The sequence below is a fragment of the Megalopta genalis genome, chromosome 5, assembly GCF_051020955.1.
Source record: "Megalopta genalis isolate 19385.01 chromosome 5, iyMegGena1_principal, whole genome shotgun sequence".
Lineage (NCBI taxonomy): Eukaryota > Metazoa > Arthropoda > Insecta > Hymenoptera > Halictidae > Megalopta > Megalopta genalis.
The window spans coordinates 7,649,203-7,673,677 of NC_135017.1; the positions used below are offsets into that span (position 1 = coordinate 7,649,203).

General features: G+C 38.0%; 1 protein-coding gene across 2 annotated transcripts in view; it reads right to left on the minus strand.

Moving 5' to 3' along the window:
• stet (stem cell tumor) overlaps positions 1-24,475 on the minus strand; it is a 763,180-nt gene that overhangs the window by 164,855 nt on the left and 573,850 nt on the right. For both annotated transcript variants that reach the window (XM_076522434.1, XM_076522433.1), the window contains one exon: positions 16,327-16,444. In XM_076522434.1, the coding sequence (XP_076378549.1) occupies positions 16,327-16,444 (118 nt within the window). The remainder of the gene's footprint in view (positions 1-16,326; positions 16,445-24,475) is intronic.

A 24,475-nucleotide genomic window follows, 5' to 3' on the forward strand; every position in this document is an offset into this window, starting at 1 on the left:
CACCGCAAGAATGGGCGTTGATAAGTTTTTGTTACGTTGTTATGTGTACGAGAATTAATAATTGCACGTAATACATCAAGTTTTAGTAAAATATCAAAGTGTGAAGATTCGAGTGAAAAAAGCTCGGCACGGAACGTGTTAACCAGTTTTAGCTGTGTGTGTATTGCAACGTATGCAACTATTTAAAACATGTGAGAATCAAAGTTACATACGAGAGCATCGAACTTTTATTATTTCACGTTTTATACGGTGCTCGGAAGAAATAATTACATTGTTACTATTTTTGCGAATCCGGAAACGCTGTTTTGCGGAGATATTGTGCACGTATTATGCTCTAATAACGTCCAAAGAGAGGCAATTTTTTCACCGTTACATTTTGTAACATTTACAATTAAAAATATATACTTGTGTAACAATGTTGAGTCCATGCATTTTTCGATGGTATAGAAACGATTGTACTTCCGTTATTTTTACGAACATCTACAAAGTATTTTGCAGAGATCTTGTGCACATATTATACTCTAATAATGTTAAAAGAAAGTCAATTTTGTCGCTGTCATATTTTGTAGTATTTACCATTAAAAATCTAAACTCGTATAACAATGACGAGTCCACGTGTTTCTCGATGGAATAAAAATTGACCGCGCATCTTAATTATTTTTACGAACTTCGCAAAAATATTTTGCACAGATTTTGCACAGATCTTTAACCAGACGATTCTTTAACCAGTTTTAGCTGTGTGTTCGACGAGTATACTCGTCGTGGAGAAGAGAACACTAAACTGGAGACGTTCTAGAAGGTAAATTAATTTTTAACGTTGATGTTAGCGATTGAAATTGTTTGATAAAGGACGTTGGGCAAGAAACAATAAGGAATAATTAATAAGAAATAATTAATTAGACACAATTAATTTCGGACAACGATAGCGCGAAGGATTAAAATAACTCGTCGGCTGTCCTGCTTTTGAACAATTTCTTTCAATTCAGATATTATTTAAAAGAATGAATGAATATTTGAACGATGACGATTCTAAGGGAAAATAAACGAGAAAAATGCAATTGAAATTGGACCAACAAATAATTGCCGACATTTTAAAATCCGTCGTCATCTTCGCTGTTCATTCCTGTCATTATTCGAGACACTTCGAGATTATTTAAACACTAATCTGGGAGAAACAAGAGTAAATAATCAACTAATTGTTGTATAATAAGTTTGAAAATAAGTTTTCCAAACATGGTACAACAATTGCTCCAGCATAGTAAACGCAATTTAATTTAATTTAATTTAGTTTAAATTAAGTTATATTAATTTAATTTAGTTTAAATTAAGTTATATTAATTTAATTTAGTTTAAATTAAGTTATATTAATTTAATTTAGTTTAAATTAAGTTATATTAATTTAATTTAGTTTAAATTAAGTTATATTAATTTAATTTAGTTTAAATTAAGTTATATTAATTTAATTTAGTTTAAATTAAGTTATATTAATTTAATTTAGTTTAATTTGATTTAATTTAATTTAATCTCAAATGCTTCGCGACAGAAAATTTTCGATCAACTATTTCCAATCCATTTTCACCATTCGTGACATAATCCTGGCACGAGTCGGCGACCATAACGCGCCGAAAATAATGAACGACGGCGGCGCAGCTCGTCCAGCATATTTTTTGCCTTTATTAAGAACATTAAAAACAAAGCGAACGGGTCGCGCGCGTTAGCTTCTCGAAGAATACGACCGCCGGCCTCCGTAAGGGCTCGTAAAGCGCGAACCTTCCGCGGCGTTTTCGAGGACTCTTTTCAGACATCTCCTCTGTCGAAAGTTACGAGAACTTCTCGCAAAAATGTCAATGGACTTCCGGTTACGCTACCGGCGATGGTGATTCGGGCAGCCACTTTGTCGCAATGCGGCTGCTGAAAATGAATTTGCTCGTCACGGTGTTTACCATGTCTCCGTTTTTACGGGATCGCGAGGACTTTTTACGATCGCCGACACGTTGTAAACGTTCCTTCCGCGAGGACTATTATATACGGCCGGATCGCGGCACTAAAATTTGCTGCATTAGTTTTCGGCATTGTTCCGACAAGTTCCCGGCGATCTCGGCGCAGAGAAGAGGTACAGTCATTTCTCCCGGAAATGCCAAAGATCGGGTCGCTGCGAATTTCCCCGTGCTAGTGCTACGCCTAGCGGTCTCAATGGCAGAAAGCGCGGGTAATTTGAAACGCGATGCACAAATTTTGAATTTCTCACAAAATTGCAAGAAAAATGTTACAAACGAAGCATCGTCGATGCAAATGAAACTTAGTGGAAATTACTGTCAAACGTCGCATATTATACTAAACCCGCGTGAAACCTGATAAACAAATATTTTAAAATAAAATTGCACGGTTGCCGGCGCTGTTTATCAAAAGCTGATTTCAATGGTATCGCTAACATTTTTTCGGTCGGTGAAAATTGCTAGAGAATCTTGGGAACGATGAGACCGAGCTTTAGGAAGGTACAGTAATTTCTCCCGGAAATGCCAAATTTTGGGTTGCTGTGAATTTCTTCGCGATAGTCCTGCGCCTATGTAATTTATTGCTACGTCGATACTAAGGGTCGATCACTATTGTACGCGGTAGATTACTAGATACGTGACCGTCGATTCGTGGCATGTGGCCTCCGAATTGCCTTCGAATCGCGTCACGTGGCCTCCGAATTGCCTTCGAATCGTGGCAAAAAATTAGAAATAAAAAAGTTAAGTCATCACTTTTATTCCAGCATTGCTATATATTCATAATAATGTACACCGACATGCTGGCCACTGCTTTCTTTTGCCGACTGCCCCGAGTTTCTATAAAAACGAGTCGCGAGGCCCGAAGAATCGCGACTCAGTATTCTCGGATCTGCGCGTTTCGATTTGGACCTCCGAACATTTCTGGGAGAAATTGCCATATTTTTACGCGAACGTCGGGGAGATTATGTATTCCGTCGCGAATTGCAGTTATTTGTCGGACGCTCCGCCATTTTGGGGATTTGCCCGAAAACACTTTCGGATGATAACAATGGACCATCCACGCCTACTTTATGGAAAACATGAAATATTCATGTTACACGCCATGCGGTAATAACCGGGAAAAATAAAATTGAAATCTCCCTCTCTCTCTCTCTCTCTTTCTCTTTTTCTCTCTCCGCCTCTCTCGGCCATTTGCAATTTAACGAGACAAAATTAGCGCGTCAGGGAGGAGATTAATTTCGTTCGGTTTTACGAGAATTTGCGCTAATTAAATACATAATTGCTCCGGCATTGTTCGCCCTTTATTCCGCCCGGCGTTTTATCAATCGTTTGTTATCGAATTCCGCAGCCGAGTGCGAGGAATCCTTGCATGGATCAACTGCCGTTTAAACGCACCAACGATCCAATGGATCGCTTGATTCGATCGTAACTGTACCGCGGATCTTCAGGCATTCGCGAGAAAAATTGATAAATGAAACACGAAACAGTGTCGCTGTTGCAGCAATTATATTATTATTAATTATAATTATATTATATAATAATATATTATATAATAAATGAAACACGAAACAGTGTCGCTGTTGCAGCAATTATATTACTATTAATTATAATTATATTATATAATAAATGAAACACGAAACAGTGTCGCTGTTGCAGCAATTATATTATTATTAATTATAATTATATTGTATAATAAATGAAACACGAAACAGTGTCGCTGTTGCAGCAATTATATTATTATTAATTATAATTATATCATATAATAATATATTATATAATAATAATATTATATAATTATAATTATATTATTTATAAATTCCGGATAATTTAACTCACGCGTTTCTGCGCATTTTTAAAGAAAAAAAGAAAAGATACAATTGGTAATAAAAAGCCTGATCATTCAAATGAAGCAACATTGGCTGAAAAAAAGCTCCTAAAAATTTCGAGAAAAAGAATTGCCAATTAATACCATTCCTTCTAACTCCTAAAAACTTCTAAAAATAAACTTCCCTTAAAAAAAACACGTCGAAAAAAAAGAATTGCTGAATGAATTAATAAACGGTTCCAAATGTGTCCAATTATATTTTTGTCGAATCAGACCGCCGTTCGAGCGTCGAACAGCGAGGAAGATCGTCGGAAGACGTTCAGGATCGCGGACAGATTTGAAGCGTGGTCGGTCCAGAAGCACGGAACAATAATGATTGGCAACGAAATCGCGGGGCTTTGGATATTGCGCTAAGGGTAGCTTACGTTCGGTTTGACGCGTAACAGGAGAGCCTCGGTAAAGCGCATTCGGCGGCTCCATTAGCGTCGGAACGTGTGCCGCGAACTCTTGAACCGATATCCGATCCCGGCTCTGCCCTCGGGGATGTCATTCCGAACCCCGTGTTCCCTCGGTTATCGCGCTAAAAGCTGCCTCGCCGAAAACCAGCGCGTTTACACGGCTCGTCTAACGTCTTACCACGCCGGTATCTCCGCGAGATTTTCCGCGAATTCTCTGGGTGCACGCGGGAGAACGCGCCGCGAGTGGCCAACGGCTTACTTATTTCGCCTGACAAAAATCTCATTCACTCTTCACGGATATCTTTTCAGCCGACTCTCGGAGGACGGACGCATCTCGAAGTTTCATTCGACGTGTTTACTTAGAAACGTTCGATACAATTAATTCCTCGAAAAATCGAAATATTACCGAGTTCGAGTTCAGGCACGTTTTATAATTGGCACGATTTATCGTTGTATCGAGAAAAAGAGAATAGAAAATTTATTGATTGTAATTATCCATTGAATACAATTATGAATTAAATACAATTATATGTTGAATTACATTCTGTATTGAGTATAATTATGTATTAAATATAATTATATAAATTGAATGTGATTATGTATTGAATATAATCATTTATTGAATACAACTGGATGAAAATCAAATCTAGATATCATTTATTCAATATATAATCGTATTCTATTTATAATTATATTCAATTCATAATTATATTCACTGCAGAATTATTGTCAATTCAGAATTATATTCAATTCATAATTATATTCAATTCATAATTATATTCAATTCATAATTATATTCAATTCACAATTATTTTCAATTCAGAATTATATTCAATTCATAATTATATTCAATTCATAATTATATTCAATTCATAATTATATTCAATTCACAATTATTTTCAACTCAGAATTATATTCAATTCATAATTATATTCAATTCATAATTATATTCAATTCATAATTACATTCAATCCATAAGTACATCCAATAAAGAATTATATCCAATAAATGATGATAATCAATTCGTAATTATATTCGATACATAATTGTATTCAACTCATAATTACATTCAATAAAGAATTACATATTCAATAAAGAATTATATTCAGTAAAGAATTATATCCAATAAATAATGATATTCTCTACATAATTACGTATAATAACTAATTAGACTTTCTCAACAGAATTTTTCAAGACTTCAAATTCCCGATAAAATGGACTTTCCTTTAAAAAAGAACGAGTGAAAAGAGTATGAAAAAGTATCGGATACGAGTTCCGCGAGCCTAAAAATCAAGTACCGACCGACCTCTAATTTTTTCGGTCGCATTGTTGCTGTAAATAAAATGAACAGCCCCTAATTACCAAAAACCCCTCGAATTCCCGTAAGACAACGAGAGGCGCGCCGCGAAACACGGGACGCGACTATCGCTGGCCGCTCGAACGAGCTCGTCATTGTCTGCAAATATCTGCATTATTAACGCGCGGGTGGGGTCGCAGCGCGGCATAACAAATGCGACATCGAATAGGGGATGAACCGGAAAGCGATGGGAAACGGGGGATACGCGAGGGGAAGCGGGGGAGCCGAAAGGGACTACTAGAGAAGAATTATTCGAATGAAAAATAAGTGATATAGGGGATGGAACACAAGGACGCGGGAATATGAAAACGAGGAGGCGAGTGCGATGAGAGAGAGGATGAGAGAGAGAGAGAGAGAGAGAGAGAGGAGTGGTGGCGTGGGCGGAGGAGGCAAAACGAAATAACAGAGCGCGGGAACGAAACGAGAAATAACAGAAGCGAGAGAGCAGTGTGGATTGCGACAACACAGAGGGAAACCGGGAAATATAATTTTATTGAAGAATATTTGCCGACGGTATACAAGGCGGTTTCCTCGCGCATCGACGTTTCTGTTAGTTCGAACGGTTCGAAGGGAGCATTTGAAACGGAAGATGATTGGCCGCCTGAGGAGAATCTGTTGCGAACTACATGTTTCCGAAATTGCGCTCTTTTCGAGAGTTTTATGGCGGTTTAGCCGTGATTGGAAATCGATACGATGCCGGAACTATCGAGCGATGAAGCAGAAGCGGACATTGTTTCGGTGTAATGAAGAATTTTCGACGATTTTTGGCGCGATGCGTTGCTCAAACCGATTCAAACACGGCGAAACTGGCCAAATAAATGCGCATCGCGTCCATCGCACGACTAAATTGGATTTAGTTTAACTTTGTACGATTTTTTGTGAAAATATATGTTGCATTGTGCCAAAAATCTTGACACAAACCGATTCAAACATGGCGAAACTGGCCAAATAAATGCGCATCGCGTCCATCGCACGACTAAATTGGATTTAGTTTAACTTTGTACGATTTTTTGTGAAAATATATGTTGCATTGTGCCAATAATCTTGACACAAACCGATTCAAACATGGTGAAACTGGCCAAATAAATGCGCATCGCGTCCATCGCACGACTAAATTGGATTTAGTTTAACTTTGTACGATTTTTTTTAAATATATGTTGCTTTGTGCCAATAATCTTGACATAAACCGATTCAAACATGGTCAAATTTTCTAAATAAATGCGTATCGCGTCCATCGCACGATTAAATTGGCTTTAGTTTAACTTTGTACGATTTTTTTTTAAATATATGTTGCTTTGTGCCAATAATCTTGATATAAACCGATTCAAACATGGTCAAATTGTCTAAATAAATGCGCATCGCGTGTATCGTATGATTAAATTGGATTTAGTTTAACTTTGTACGATTTTTCGTTGAAATATATGTTGCCTTGTGTCAATAACCTCGACGTAACCTTCACATAAACAGATTCAAACATGGTCAAATTGTCTAAATAAATGCACATCCCATGAATAAATTGGATTTAATTAAACTTTGTACGATTTTTTGTTAAAATACATGTTGCTCAAACCGAGTAAAACATGGTCAAACTGTCTGACTAGTTGCACATCATGCGCATCACACGACTAATGCATAGTTATTGTTTTGTAACGGTAATGAAATTGAGTTCAGTTAAACTTTGTACAATTTTTTGTTAAAATATACGTTGGTCAAACTGTTTCAAACATGGTCAAATTGCCTAAACAGCTGCGTATAAGAATGGATTTACTTAATTATTGCACGATCTTTTACTACAATAATTGTCATTCGCACCACTACAAACATAATCAAACAGCCTAAACAACTGCATACCACGTGAACAATGCGTATAGCTTCACAACAATGACAAAATTGAATGAACACAAATATTCCACGATCTTTCACTCTAATAATTGAAAAGTTTAATAAGCTAATAAGCTAATAAGCTAATAGGAAGATGTTCCAAATTGTCTTTCTTGTGTTTCACAACAGAACATTTTATATTATAGCATAAAAAACCCAATCGTTGCTGATTTTGAAAATTTAGCAACGAACGAAATTTGCCGTCAATTGCAATCGTTATTTCGAATGCAAAATTAAAATCTTTCAATCGCACGGTGTTTCGAAGAACTTCTTTCACGTTACGCGATTGACAGCATCGATTTGAATAACAAAAGCACGATTCCCTAGCCGATTTGTCTCCAAAAAAGTCTGTCGAGTACCATAAATTCTCTCTAATTGATATTCAGATTGTGGACAAAGATGGACAATTTGGGAAGAGAAGATGCGATTATCCGAGCCTTGCGACTTGTTTGTTATAGTAACCGATCGTCAGCAACTATGAAAACGAACCGCAAGCAATCGAATCTCGAATATCCAAACTGTCCATTTCCGTGCACAGTCTGAGAGCGTCGATTAGGGAGAATTTACTGTTGTAACCGGTATTCACGAATTCTAAAAATTGCACCGCGACAGCTCCTCGCAGTTCGCATATCCCGATGTTCCCGCATCGACGCGCAAAGGGGGTCAGCAATTTTTCGCGATCGGAATTAATAAACGATAATGGCCCGGCGAATGGGTTGTTATTATTTCCTCGTTAGAAGCGGGGAACGCAACGCGAATGGTTCCTTGCCGTTTGTTGCGCGTACGGGTAATAAGAATTAATTATTCACGCGGGTTCGATGATACCTTTGGGAGAATTACAGCGGACGCCGGCTCGTTACGCCGTTAATAAATCTCCCGTAACGCGCGACTCGCATTTTCGAACGAATTAATACGTTCCTCAGCGGCCATTTTTTTTGCCCCCATCCCGTTGCTCCCGATACGTTGCTCCGGCAATTTTTCGCGTTTCAATCCCGTCGGCTGTCGTTCCTTTCGAAATAAATTAAAGAGACGGCATCGCGCCGCCGCCGCTGTGTCGCGGAATTTTCATTCGGCGCAGAAATATTTTTCCCGTCGCCGGTTTGTTTAACCGGTTTAAATATTTGCGATTTTCCGGGCCGCGCATATACCGGCTTGTTTGCCTGCAATTAAACGCACACGGATTTGTAACTTGTCGCTGGCCGGCGGACGCGACGATGGTGCCACTTCTACTTCGGTGCCGGGAAAATTTTTTCAAATTTCTGGCCTCGTTGCACGACCGACAAAAAAAGAGAAGGAAAAAAGCGTACTGTCTGCGGAGTTTCAGCCGGCTGCATCGAATGCATCGCGAGATAGCGGCCGCCGAGGTTCGCGAAGCTCGAGCGCAGGGAGCGCCGACGCGGTGCTCTTACATTGTTGATGTTTCCGGTCTACTTCGAGCAAATTGAATCTTTCGGCGCCCATTTTAAAGACGGAGCAACGATCTTCCGATAGGCGTTGCGAAACTATTGGTTATGCCGGACGGATGCGCTAATATTTTAGGACAAAGTAGGTCGATTTTGATGGATCGTGTTTACCGTTCAGTTCTCCGAACACGGCCTCGGTTGAAATTAATTTCGTCTGTGTTCGCATGAACCGATCCGATCGAAAAAAACAACAGTCGATTTTCCAGTGTTTGCTCTATAAAATGAGGTATTTGGAATCGTGGTACGATGGCAGGAACGCCCGGGAAAAAACGCAGAGCCGCGCATATACCGGACAGTGCGGTTGCAATTAAGCGCACGGATTTGTAACCTGTCGCTGCCCGCCGGACGATGGAGCTACTTCTACTTCGCTGCTGGTACATTTTTTTAAAAATTTCTTGATTCATTATGCAACCCAGGAAGACACTGTGTGCAACATTTCAACCTGACGCATCGAACGCTCTCCGAGATATCGACCGGCCGAGTTCGAAAACCTAGCGCACAGGGTTCACCGACACGATGCTCTTACATTGTTGATATTTCCGCTCTACGTCGAGCAAATTTCATCTCTGGGCACGTGTTTTGAAGCTGGAGCAACGATCTTTCGACGGGTATTATCAAATCTTCAGTTATTGTAGATAGATGTCGCAACATTTCAGGTGAAAAAATCCAATTTTGATGGACGTGTTCCGTTCGGTTTTCTGAACACACGATCGGATTGAATTCATTTTGACAGTATTCGTGTGACCCGATCTGATTGTAAAAAATACTAGTCAATTTTCCGGAGTTTTCCTTGTAAAATGAGCTGTTTATGAAGGTGTTACGATTTCAGGAACGTCAGGGAAAAAATGAAGACCGTGGAACCGCGCGTTTCTCCCAGAAGATCGCGGAACACCTGTAAAATCCTTATTATCACCTGTGATATTTCAATTACGCCGCGTTAGGCTGCTCGTCCGGATCGGAGGCCGCGCGTGTCGCATCCGGGATTACGGTCTACACCGCGGGATCCACTTGGAGATTTAATTAACGAGCCGGCTCGATCGGGAATCGTCGTTGTACACGCTTGCAACCGCGCCGCATCTGGGGCCCGCGTGCTTCGCCGCGTGTTTAAGAAATTCCGGAAGCTCTTAGGGCGCTTAGGCCAAAGCCTTGCACCATTCGAAAACAATAAAGTGTCGAGAAACTGCGGAACCACTGTTATTTTTACTCCGCACGAATATTTTACCGTGTAATCCACGGCTTCGGGGAAATGAAAAATCTTGGCGGAAGGAAGGGGGGCGGCTTAGTACGCCCCTGGAGCTGTATTTTCAGCCGTCGTTTTCTCTAAAAGTGTATTTTTAAGGACGTGGGTGACAATGAAAATTAATTACAATTCTTATGCTGCTTTGGTAAAATGTTTCCTTCGTTTCATATTTTATGAGAATGAGCATAAAACAATCAGATTCCGAGTTTTCGTTATATTTGCGCTGAGACAAAATTTGAAACAAAGAGAACATTTTGCTAAAATAATTTTAATTCAGTTTATAAATCACTTTTATTGTCCTCCCTTTATTATTTCGAATAATTCACATTTTTCTACTTCGATTAATTAACATCTTTTATTTCGATTAATTCACATTTTGTATTTCGATTAATTAACATCTTTTATTTCGATTAATTCACATTTTGTATTTCGATTAATTAACATTTTGTATTTCGATTAATTAATATTTTCTATTTCGATTAATTAATATTTTATTTCGATTAATTAACACTTTTTAATTTCGATTAATTCATATTTTCCTACCTTGATTAATTAACACTTTTTATTTCGATTAATTCACATTTTGTATTTCGATCAATTAACATTTCTCATTTCGTTTAATTCACATTCTTCTACTTCGATTAATTAACATCTTTCCGCTTAGATTGACTAATATTTATCTACTTAGACGAATTAACAATTTTCAATTAACTGACGGACGATAGTCTACAGAGCTCGCGTATCTCGTAATTAGCATGGCCAATTTTTCCTTTGCGCGAAAATCCTTAGCTCTAATTAGGAGTGAGCCGGAGACGATTATGTAAATTCAACAATAAAGAACTCCGTTGTCGCGAACAGCGGCGGGCAAAAAGGAGTTCCCGGCGGTCGAATTGGATTCGTTGAAAATTGATTAATCATCGCTGACACCGGCATGGTGGACGTCAAAGGGACAGAGGCTTGTTTCCCGGCACGCAGGCCGCTCTTGTGTCGCAAAGGATAATTACATTAGCCGGCGGCTTTCGCGAAAGTCGGAAAAATAATGAGGAAAGTCGGTTGACAAGCGGTACATTGTGGCCACCATGGCGCCATCATCGTTAACCTCTTTGACGACGCGCCGCGGGTATTAAGACGAGAGGCAGACCCGATTAACCAGTGCTTGCCCTCTCGCTTTTTAATCATGCTGATGCAACCTTTGCTATGGACGCGTTACACGGAAATTTTATGCGGCCATTTGCTTCCTCGGTTCGCCATTGAAACGTTTTATTTGATTTTTAGTCATTTTTGGGGAAATTAAATTTTAGTGTGCAGTGAAAAGAAAAAAAATATATATATTAATATAATATATATAATAATATAATAATATAATACACTATATTATATTATAATATAATATAATATAGTATAATATAGTATAATATAGTATAATATAATATAATATAATATAATATAATATGATATAGTATAATATAGTATAATATAATATGATATAATATGATATAATATGATATAATATGATATAATATAATATAATATAATATAATATAATATAATATAATATAATATAATATAATATAATATAATATAATATAATATAATATAATATAATATAATATAATATAATATAATATAATATAATATAATATAATATAATATAATATAATATAATATAATATAATATAATATAATATAATATAATATAATATAATATAATATAATATAATATAATATAATATAATATAATATAATATAATATAATATAATATAATATAATATAATATAATATAATATAATATAATATAATATAATATAATATAATATAATATAATATAATATAATATAATATAACATAATATAATATAATATACTATAATATAATATATTCGCATAAGACATATGAATGAATTTTTTAAATGAGACGAGTGAGAAAAAAAGCAAGAAAAAGAAAACGAAAAATATGTTTCCACTGAGAATTAACATTTGATCATGTATATAAAATAAACCAATTATTTGTAACCCAAAAAGAATTTTAAAAAGTGAGTGATAGCTAAAAATCGGCAAATAAATTGCAAAAATTATTTGAAAATTCGTGGAAAAGTAGCGTGAAAAATGAGCGATCCGTTATTCTCGTTCGGTCCACGAAAGATCCGAATTCGTAAACAAGGCCGACGTAATTATCAGAGTTGCGTGCACGGGCGTGGGAAAAAGAACGCAACAATTTCCAGGGGCGCCGGGGTACGCGGGATAATTTAAGATGAAGTCGGATACCATGCTTTACCGTAATGCGTGTTACTCCAATTTTACAGAAAGTTCCCCGGTATTTTACACTTTTCCCCATAAAGTCGCCCGTTTGCGGGACTTTCTAGAGCCGGCCGCACAATGTAAACGAGAATTAACGGGCACACTTTACACAACGGATTCCAGTGCGCGCGACCGAGTGAAAACAAATTCACACTCGGAAATTTAATAACGCGGTTAAACGGGCGACAACGGACCGTGGGCTGGGTGGGACACAGGGTGGGACACAAAAAGCTTCGCGGCCGGATTGTTTTCGGCGTGAAAGCCACCGAGACACACGGCGATTTTAGGCCTCGGCTGGGCAAACGTCTTCGTAATTAACGACAAAGTTGCACCGAGACGGGAAAAAGATGTTGCGACAATGTTGTATGAAAATTCGGCGATAGAGTTGCATTGAGATACAGCGTTGAAGCTGCATATAAAGTTGTGAAGAAAAATGCGGAGGTGGGTGACAAAGTTGCATAAATACGCGGGTGGCAATGTTGTATAAATATGCGCTGGTAAAGTTGCATAAAGATGCACCGACAAAGTTACATAAATTTGCGAGGACAATATTGCATAAATATGCGAGGACAAAGTTGCACAAATATGCGAGGCTATGTTACGGTTATGTCGAAACGGGCAAAAGATATTTCAACAATGTGCATGAAGATGCGATGATAGTGTTGCATAGAGATGCAACAATGATCCGTAAATATGCGATGTCAAAGTTGCATACATATGCAAAGACAAAGTTGCATAAATAGCGAAGACAAAGTTGCATAAATGTGCAAAGACAAAATTGTATAAATGTGCAAAGACAAAATTGCATAAATATGCGAGGACAAAATTGCATAAATATGCAAAGACAAAATTGCATAAATATGCAAAGACAAAGTTGCATAAATATACGAGGACAAAATATCATAAATATGCAAAGACAAAGTTGCATAAATATGCGAAGACAAAATTGCATAAATGTGCAAAGACAAAGTTGCATAAATGTGCAAAGACAAAATTGTATAAATGTGCAAAGACAAAATTGCATAAATATGCGAAGACAAAATTGCATAAATATGCAAAGACAAAGTTGCATAAATATACGAGGACAAAATATCATAAATATGCCAAGACAAAGTTGCATAAATATGCGAAGACAAAATTGCATAAATGTGCAAACACAAAATTGCATAAATGTGCAAAGACAAAATTGCGTAAATGTGCAAAGACAAAATTGTATAAATGTGCAAAGACAAAATTGCATAAATATGCGAGGACAAAATTGCATAAATATGCAAAGACAAAGTTGCATAAATATACGAGGACAAAATATCATAAATATGCAAAGACAAAATTGCATAAATATGTGAGGACAAAATTGCATAAATATGCAAAGACAAAGCGAGGGCAAAATTGCGTAAACGTGTAACAAAAAAGATTCATAGACATGTAACGAAAAAGTTGCATGAACATGTAACGAAAAAGTTGCACAAACACGCGACGACAATGCTTTACGAACGTTTTCATTAAAAGGGACAAAGCAGCGATGACAAAGTTCCACGGAGATGCAGCCGACAAAGTTGCACAACGCGTGTTGCGAGAACGTTGGAAAAAGTGCCACCGGCAAAGACGCATAAGGTACGTTACGACAAAATTGCACAAATACATGAGAGACATTGCACGAAACTGCGCCGACAAAATTGCACGTTTGCCAGATGCAATTTTGTAAAATGCATGGATAGAAAAGATGTAATACTTTTACCTGAAAATTTCCGCGAACGTGTTTAATTAGTTTAATGTTTCAATGTTCCATCATTTTCCCAGGGAAAATAAGGAAAATGAAATTTCAGATTGGACGATTTTTGGAAACATTGTGCCAGCGATCGTATCGATGTTGTTTCAGCGGTTGTCCATAACGGAGGAACGTTTTCCTACGGAGACGGACGATACGGAAAATGGTGGTCCCCGTTTATACTGCATCGGAAATGCAAAAGAAAACACGTTAAACGAGAAAACATTGTGCCCACTTTATGTAAACAGTTCAAGATTCCTGCACGATGCAATTTCATGCGATTTACGGTCTGCTTGGAACTGATAAAATCAGGTTTTTGTTCGAAGTAAAATTAACAGTAGAAATTCCGACATTTTTACTGGACAATTAAAGCGAATTCATTGCCTCTTAACTTCTTTGTATTAAGAAGGATCTCTTAGCAGATGATCTTTCAGCAATTTGTTCTCTTTATTCCCGCAAGTCTGTAAAATAGTCTGCAAGAATGGTTATTTGCAATTTGCATAATCGGCACTATACTGCGCGAACTTTATTCGTTTATGTCACATGTATGTAATTTCCGTGGATTTCCTGTACTCGAGAGTCTAATTAATTTTAATTCACATTTTCTTCCGCTTGCAGTCGAATGAAATTCTAAGTAAAGTGTGAAAGTTTCTCGTCGATTCCAATTTCTCCAAATTATCGCGCAAAAATGCGCAATCCTTGTTCCAATCACAGTTGCATGGAGTTAATATTGACATTCCATGCTCAAAGTTGCAGTCGAACTTCGGAAATGAAGTTTCTTCTTTCGTCGAATGTAAAGTCTCATCCAGCATAATTGAAAGAAAGTTTGTCCGTCGTGATATCTTCAACATTATCCCCGCGACGTTACCATAATTCGTATGATCAATGCGCCCATATTAATTATATATTCATTTTGGGCAACCAATATACTCGTATAGCAACATTTCTATTATTATATTATATTATTATATTTATATTATATTTTATTATTATATATTATATTATTATATTTATATTATATTTTATTATTATATATTATATTATTATATTTATCTTATAGTTTATTATTATATATTATATTATTATATTTATATTATATTTATTTATTTATTTATTTATTTACTAACGGGCATAGGTCCAAGTAGTACACAGAATTAATAACAAAGAACTATAGTACAGACAGAAAGACATAATAAAGACAGAATAAAAGTATAAATTATGAGTTAGAAAATAAAGCGAATAGTGAACGCTTAAAAACTTCTACATCGTTATATTATATTATATTATTATATTATTATTATATTATTATTATTATAATATATTATATTTTTATTATTATATAATATGCTATTTTCTCTCACGACAAAAGTTAATTTCAGTCCAAAATGGTGCGCATCGTTAATATAAAATAGTTTCAACATCGCGATAATTAAAACATTTACATTGTTGCATGATCTAACAAGCCCATTCGGTACAGAACGCACCAACAAATATTTTCCATCTTCAACATTAAATAAACAATCGCGACAAACACTTCACCGATTCCAAAAATGTCACGCTTTATATACCGTGTGCTCCATTTATCAGAAAACACAAAACACAATTCCCAAAGCTTCCGGTAAAAACTATCACAGCAACACATTCGGACCCACAAAAATCCTCTCCCAATTTATTCGATACATTAAATCGACCACCAAAATTACCTCGTAGATTCTACAGCGTCCACAAAATAAAAGAACCGTCGCGAAACGTGCCTAAGAGAAAAACCGATCCGCGTGACCGCGGCCTAAACATTCGTGGCGCGTCAAAGGCATTTTTAATAAATCGCCCGGGCCCGCCGGGTTGCCCCCATTTTCCCGGCCCTGGCCGCGTCGTACTAGTACACGCGTCTCCTCTCTTTCTCCGGGCCGTGTTTGCGTTTCCATGAAAAATTGACGCGCGCCCGGCACCGATCGAAGTCCACTGAATCACGAATTACAACGGTGTAACGCACGCGACCGTGGGAAGTATTATTTGACAAAATTATATCTGAACGCACTGACCTCCACGAGGGTGATGAGGATGATGAAGAGCGGCGGCGGGCAACAAGTATAGTGATCGGCGTAGTACTTCCGGTCCCTTTCCTCTGTCAGGAACTCGTCGCCGATCATGCGGACCATCCTGCCAAACAGAGTCACATTGTTAGTGGTGTCAATATAATAATTATATGTAATAATATTATTATAATAAATTTTATATAATATTATATAATAGTATTATAATAAATTTTATATAATATTATATAATAGTATTATATAATATTATTATAATAAATTTTATATAATATTATATAATAGTATTATAATAAATTTTATATAATATTATATAATATTATTATATTATTATATATATTATTATACATAATAATAATATATTACTGCTTCGAAGATTCTATTTATGGAAATTAGACCGACTAGGGGCTGGATGAAGAGAAAAGTAGATTAGCAAGGAACCAGATCAATGGATTAAAGTAATTCCATCTTAATCTAGTTCCGTATTCTTCTAGTTTCTTATTCATCTAGTTTCTTATTCACTTAGTTTCTTATTTATCTAGTTACTTATTCATCTAGTTGCTTATTCATCTAATTTATTATTGATCTAGTTTATTATTGATCTAGTCACCTGTTTCTCTAGTTCCTTACTAATCCAGTATCTTATTCATCCAGTTCCTTATTAATCTAGTTCCTTATTCATCCCGTTCATCCAGTTCCTTCTTCATCTAGTTCCTTATGGATTTAGTTTCTTATGGATCTAGTTTCTTGCGAATCTAGTTCCTTACAGATCCAGTTCCTTGTGGATCTAGTTCCTTATTCATCCTGTTCATCCAGTTCCTTCTTCATTTAGTTCCTTATGGATTTAGTTTCTTATGGATCTAGTTTCTTGCGAATCTAGTTCCTTACAGATCCAGTTCCTTGTGGATCTAGTTCCTTATTCATCCTGTTCATCCAGTTCCTTCTTCATCTAGTTCCTTATGGATTTAGTTTCTTATGGATCTAGTTTCTTGCGAATCTAGTTCCTTACAGATCCAGTTCCTTATGGATCTAGTTCCTTATGGATCTAGTTCCTTATGGATCTAGTTCCTTATTCATCTAGTTCCTTATTCATTATTCGTTATGGATCCAGTTCCTTATTCATATTTGTTATTATACTATACTATATGCTATACCATAATCATTTCTTTAAGTGGTTTATAATTTTGTCCACCGGTGCATAAGTAATTCGATAAATAACAAGCTCGATGGACACAGATCTACGATCGCAAATGGACCGCGGACTTTTACGCGAGATAAAAATTCTCTGCATTGTTTGCAATATGCAGGACGTACATATACATTTATTTATTACCTTAATAATTTTAAGGTATAAAATATATATATTTTAACACGTTCCGTGCCGAGCTTTTTTTACTCGAATCTTCACACTTTGATATTTTACTAAAACTTGATGTATTACGTGCAATTATTAATTCTCGTACACATAACAACGTAACAAAAACTTATCAACGCCCATTCTTGCGGTGGAGATTGATTCTTCGGTTCTAAATTTCTTGTAAACAATTTCTTCAGTTCACTAAGTAAACATGCAAGCGTGTACCATCGATGGTACACGTGGCACGGAACGTGTTAATATATATTTTAAATTTTTTAAATGTTCGCGCTGGTTGCAACTCTTGTCAGCAATGCGTAAAAACCACGGTCTAATCGCGAGTAATCGGCTGAACAAATGATATATTGTTTACTAATCTAATTTCGTCCCGCGTTAACGCAACTATCGCCTATTCTCGCCGAAAAGCATCAGCCGTTCGAAGATTCGGGTCGACGTCGATCCCCGCGGACCATAATTATCACATTTACGGAAAAGCTCGTCGGGGCGAAGAGCCGGGTTTTTTTTTTCCCAACGAAGTACCCGGATACAGACTCCGAAATTAATCTATCGAGCCGACGCGGCGCGTCCCGGCGCGGCGATGGTATATTCTCGAACTAATCATCGGCCCGGAGCGATTTTCGCGCGCGGAGGGATAACAGAGCGCGCTCGTTAATCGTCGCCAGAGGTAGCGAAATAACGAGGAATTAACTTCGCCAATTCGCCGGGAAGAAAAGGAATAACACGAGCCGCGCAATTACGGCCGACTTCTGGCGTCTATAGTTCCTCATTATCCCGGCCTGTCAATATCTGACAGTGGCCACGCGCCGCGCCCCGCTCCCCGCCGCATTCATTAACGTTAAATTCATTGTCCGATCCGGGACACTGTCGAAAATACAGCGATTTCTCCCAGAAATGTTCGGAGGTCGGAACTGAAAAAAAGAAAAAAAAAATCGGCAGATCCGAGAATACTAAGTCGAGATTCTTCGGGTCTCGCGGTTCGTTTTTGTAGAAACTCGAGGCAGTCGGCGAAAAAAGGCAGTGACCAGCATGTCGGTGTACATTAATATGAATACATAGCAATGTTGGGATAAAAACGATGACTTAACATTTTTATTTCTTAATTTTTTGCTACGATTCGCAGGCAATTTGGAGGCTAGGTGACACGATTCGCAGGCAATTCGGAGAACACGTGACACGATTCGAAGGCAATTCGGAGGCAACGTGACACGATTCGCAGGCAATTTGGAGGCTAGGTGACACAATTCGAAGGCAATTCGGAGGCCATGTAATACGATTCGCAGGCAATTCGGAGAACACGTGACACGATTCGAAGGCAATTCGGAGGCCACGTGACACGATTCGCAGGCAATTCGAAGGCCACGATCACATATCTAGTAATCTACCACGTACAATAGTAATCGACCCTTAGCATGGACGTAGCAATAAATTACATAGGCGTAAAACTAGCACGGGGAAATTCACAGCAACCCGAAATTTGGCATTTCCGGGAGAAATTACTGTACCCTCCTAAAGCTCGGTCTCATTGTTCCTAAGATTCTCTAACAATTTTCACTGACCAAAAAAATGTTGGAGACACCATTGAAATCAGTTTTTTGGTAAACGGCGCCGACAATCGTGCAATTTTATTTTAAAATATTTGTTCATTAGGTTTTACGCGGTTTTAGTATATTATGCGACGTCTGGCAGTAATTTCCAGTAAGTTTCATTTGCATCAACGATGCTTCGTTTGTAATATTTTTCTTGCAATTTTGTGAGAAATTCAAAATTTGCGCAAATTACCCGCGCTATTTGCCAGTAAGACCTTGCTAGATGTTCCAATTTCCGTGTCCTTATGGCAGTTTTTGCTTTATCGAAGCTGCTGTTAAATACTTCGATTTTCATTTAGTGCGCTAAAACTATATTTCGATTTTCCAGGCATTTCTGTCTTTAAAAATGTTTCTCTACGTGACAAAAATTAGTAATTCAATGCCGTTCTTAATGGAAGAAAAATTGGTGTTTTCGATTTCAATTCCGTGCACATTCCGAGGTTCTACGCACCGTTTTCAACTATTCTTAATAATAGTAAAAAATGTTTAAATGTCATCGAAACATGCATAAATAAACATTGCGAATGTGACTGCAAAAAATGTCATAACTTGTCGCAAAAAAAGAATCCCAAAGAAATGTAAAGAAATAGTCAATTTACGCTAGAACATCCCCTTAAGTAAACACCGCTCCACATAAATTAGCATAATTTTCCATCCTTCTCGACGATTTCCAACAACAAAAATTAGCAAACGTTCCTCGAGCCAGGTGCGAACTGATTAAAAAATTTCAAGAAAAACCACCGATCGATTCGCTCGTAAAAAAAAATTCGCACGGTCAATCGAGTCCTATTCGAAACAATCGGCAACGCTGTCCGCAAGTAGTGCCCCAAGGTCACGGGCTCCCACGACCATAGACCACTGTGCGACCCGGAGCGCGTATCCAGCGTTACGTCATCGGAGTCACGTGGCCATTAGAAAAATGCCGGGCGATTCGAACAGGTTCAAAGGCCGGCGCGGCGTTCCCCGAGGGAAAACGGGAACAAAAGGCGATAAAACGGTTAAGCCGCGCTGTTGGGTCCCACGAGGCGGTAAGGTGGGACGCGCGTGGGAGGACGGCGGGACGTCCAAGTATCCGTGAAATGGAAAACTAAGCCGTCCGAGCGCGGCGGGCGAGTCGAGTCGAGTCGAGTCGAGGCGAGTTAGGCGAGCGCTCGCGAAAATGAAGACGGTCAGAGAGACGCCGAGAGATATGGTCGGCTTCGGTCTGAAAGGAAGAAGAGGCAAAGGGTGGATAGTGGATATATCTCGAATGCAGAGTGGGTAGAATGGTGGAAGCGGCGCTGCCAGCTCGTACTCGCGCACCTAATTGCCAGTGCGCGCCTCGAGACACCGTAGATCGCACGAGCGATTTCCAATTAGCGATGTGACTGATATACCTGGGTTCAAGGAAACGGGAAAGGGGTCGTGTGCCTCCGCTCTCTCTCTCCCTCTCTCTCTCTTTCTTTCCCTCTTCCTCACTATCTAGTTTTCTCTCCCACTTTCACTCTATCTTTCTTTCTCTTTCTCTTTATTTATCTCTTTCTCTCTCCTGCTATTTCTCCATTTCTCTTCCTCTCTCTCTCTCTCTCTCTTTCTTTCCCTCTTCCTCACTATCTAGTTTTCTCTCCCACTTTCACTCTATCTTTCTTTCTCTTTCTCTTTATTTATCTCTTTCTCTCTCCTGCTATTTCTCCATTTCTCTTCCTCTCTCTCTCTCTCTCTCTCTCTTTCTTTCCCTCTTCCTCACTATCTAGTTTTCTCTCCCACCTTCACTCTATCTTTCTTTCTCTTTCTCTTTATTTATCTCTTTCTCTCTCCTGCTATTTCTCCATTTATCTTTCTTTCTCGCTGTCTCTCTCTCTTTCTTTCACTCTTCCTCACTATCTAGTTTTCTCTCTCTCTTTCTCTCACTTTCACTCTATCTTTCTTTCTCTTGCTCTTTATTTCTTTCTTTCTCTTTCCTGTTATTTTTCCATTTATCTTTCTTTCTCTCTCTCTCTCTATCTCTTTCTTTCCCCCTTCCTTACTATCTAGTTTTCTCTCTCTCTTTCTCTCACTTGTACTCTATTTTTCTTTCTCTTGCTCTTTATTTCTCTCTTTCTCTCTCCCGCTACTTCTCCATGTCTCTCCCTCTCTTTCTCTATTACTCCCTTTCTCTCTCACTCTATATCTTTCTCTTGCTCTCCATTTCTCTCTTTCTCTTGCTCTCTATTTCCATCTTCCTCATTTCTCTTCCTTTCTCTCTGTTTCACTATTACTCTCTTCCTCTCGCTCTCTATTTCTCTATTAATCCCTCTCTCTTTCTCTTCCCTTCTCTCTGTTTCTCTATTACTCCCTTTCTCTCTCACTCCATATCTCTTTATCTCTTGCTCTCTATTTCTCTCTTTCTCCCTATTTCCCTCTTTCTCTCTCTCTCTATTTCTCCATTTCTCTCTCTCTCTCACTCTTTCTATTTCTCCAATACTCTCTCCCTCTGTCTTCCTTTCTCTCTGTTTCTCTATTACACTCTTTCTCTCTCTCCCTCTCTTTCTCTCTCTCACTCTGTATCTTCCTTTTTCTCGCTTTCTATTTCTATCTTTCTCTCTCTGTACTTCAACACTACTCTTTCTCTCTTCTTCTCTCTCTCTCTATTTTTCCATTACTCTCTTTCTCTCTCTCTCTCTCTCTCTCTCTCACTCGCTACTTCGCTTTTACTTTTACTGTCTGTCTGTCTCTCTCTCTCTCTCTCTCTCTCTCTCTCTGTCACACACACGTACCTTCTAGTTCTCCCTTACTTTCTCTCTCTCTCTCTCTCTCGCTCTTTCTCTCTAACTCTCTATTTCTCCGTTGCACTCTGAACAGTCGTGGACAAATTGTCACAGCTACGATAATAATGTGGGAAAGCGTTTGAACCCCTTCCGCTACAATTAATTTCACAGCTGTGTTTATCAGCGCTTCCTCGTCCTTAATAATGTCCCTGATAGAACAAGACCATTTTTCTTTCCTGTATGTCCTCAATAACTGTCATTCCTAGACCATCATAATAACAGAACAACGCTTTGTTTCTATCTCGAAAAAACTAATAACTATACCATTAACTGTATCGTTAACTATAAAAACGGACCGCGAGGCTAGAATAATCGTATCCCATCTTCTCAAACAGTCCATTTTTGTTTACAAGCTGAGGGACAATTGGGGAGAATTTAACGTATAATCATGCACCAAATAGTCGCTATATTGTCGATGGATTATGATTGAATCGAGTGTCAGAGCAGATTACAATGATGATTACATCAATTGAAAAAATTGTTTCGGTACTGCGAGAATGAAAAATTCAGTAGTCCATGTATTTGTCTTTCTCATTCTCTTACCGTCTCTCCTTCTCACGTACACTCTATGAGACCTTATCTCTTTTTCTCTATCTATTTCACTATCTCTCTCTCTCTCTCTCTTACTCTCACACACACTCTCTGACACTATCTCTCTCTCTCTTTTTCTCTCTCGTCTCTTTCTTTTCTCTCTCTCTCTCTTATTCTCTCTCTCTCTCTCTCTCTCTCTTACTCTAACACACACTCTCTGACACTATCTCTCTCTCTTTTCCTTTCTCGTCTCTTTCTTTTCTCTCTCTCTCTCTCTCTCTCTCTCTCTCTCTCTCTATCTCTTACTCTCACACACACTCTCTGACACTATCTCTCTCTCTCTCTCTTTTTCTCTCTCGTCTCTTTCTTTCTCTCTCTCTCTCTTATTCTCTCTCTCTCTCTATCTATCTATCTATCTCTTATTCTCTCCCTCTCTCTCTCTCTCTCTCTCTCTTATTCTCTCCCTCTCTCTCTCTCTTATTCTCTCCCTCTCTCTCTATCTCTTATTTTCTTTCACTCTCTTATTTTATCTCTCTATCTCTTATTCTCTCCCTCCCTCTCTCTCTCTCTTTCTCTCTCTCTCTAACTTTCTCTCCCTCTCACACATTCTCTCTCTATCTATCTCTTATTCTCTCCCTCTCTCTCTCTCTCTCTCTCATACTATCTGACACTTCATCTCTCTTTCTCTCTCTCTCTCTCTCTGTCTCTCTCTGTCTGTCTGCCTGTCCCGGTTTTCTGTTTGCCAAAGCCTCGTGTCTCCCGCGAGCACAGGTGGCGCGGAGCGTGACAGACGTCGAGACAAGACGCGGTGGCAGCAGGGAACAAGAGAGACAGAGACAATACGGGCTCGGGGATGGATACTGATTAATTGCGGCGACTGCCTGAGTGTCGGACCTTCATTATTAACCGGAGAGATCGCCGGCTTATGTCGCAGGACCACCGCAGTCGAGGAAAATCGGCGAGAGACGGCACAGCGCAGCGAGACGCGGTACGTGTTTCGAACTTTTCGAGAGCTCGTTGAAGAAATTCAGATGAAATTCAGATGGAATTGAGGTGGGTCGATGAATGTTTTTCAAGCGATAAGGAAAAGGTTGTGGATTGAGGGAATTATGCGGTGATGCGGTGTTTAACGAGGTTTGGAGTGTACGAATTTATTTTTGTCGAGCTCTGTTGGTTACTTGGCCAGAGGCGACGCGAGTTTTCGAGCTGAAGGGTCTCGGTACGAATGTTATTTGGTTGTTGTTAAATCGACATGGTATTTCGATATCTGTTATTAGCGTTTGAATATTGAAACGAACGATCGAGTTTTTCGCTGCGAGATTTCTGAATAGTAAAAATTGTAAATATCGAAAGTTGTAAATATAAGAAGTTGTAAATATAAGAAGTTGTAAATATAAGAAGTTGTAAATATAAGAAGTTGTAAATATAAAAAATTGTAAATAAAAAAGTTGTAAATATAAGAAGTTGTAAATATAAGAAGTTGTAAATATAGAAAGTTGTAAATATAAGAAGTTGTAAATATAAAAAATTGTAAATAAAAAAGTTGTAAATATAAAAAATTGTAAATAAAAAAGTTGTAAATATAAAAATTTGCAAATATGAAAAGTTGCAAACATGAAAAGTTGCAAATATAAAAAGTTGCAAATATGAAAAGTTGCAAACATGAAAAGTTGCAAATATAAAAAGTTGCAAATATCGAAAATTGCAAATATGAAAACTTACAAATGTAAAAACTTGCAAGCGCAATACTTGCATACTCACTATGCAAAATAATATAGAATGCAGACCAACCGCGTGAACCCACCGCTGCCAAATATTTTATTATTCATCGTATTCACATTTTACAGAAAAAGAAACGTCAG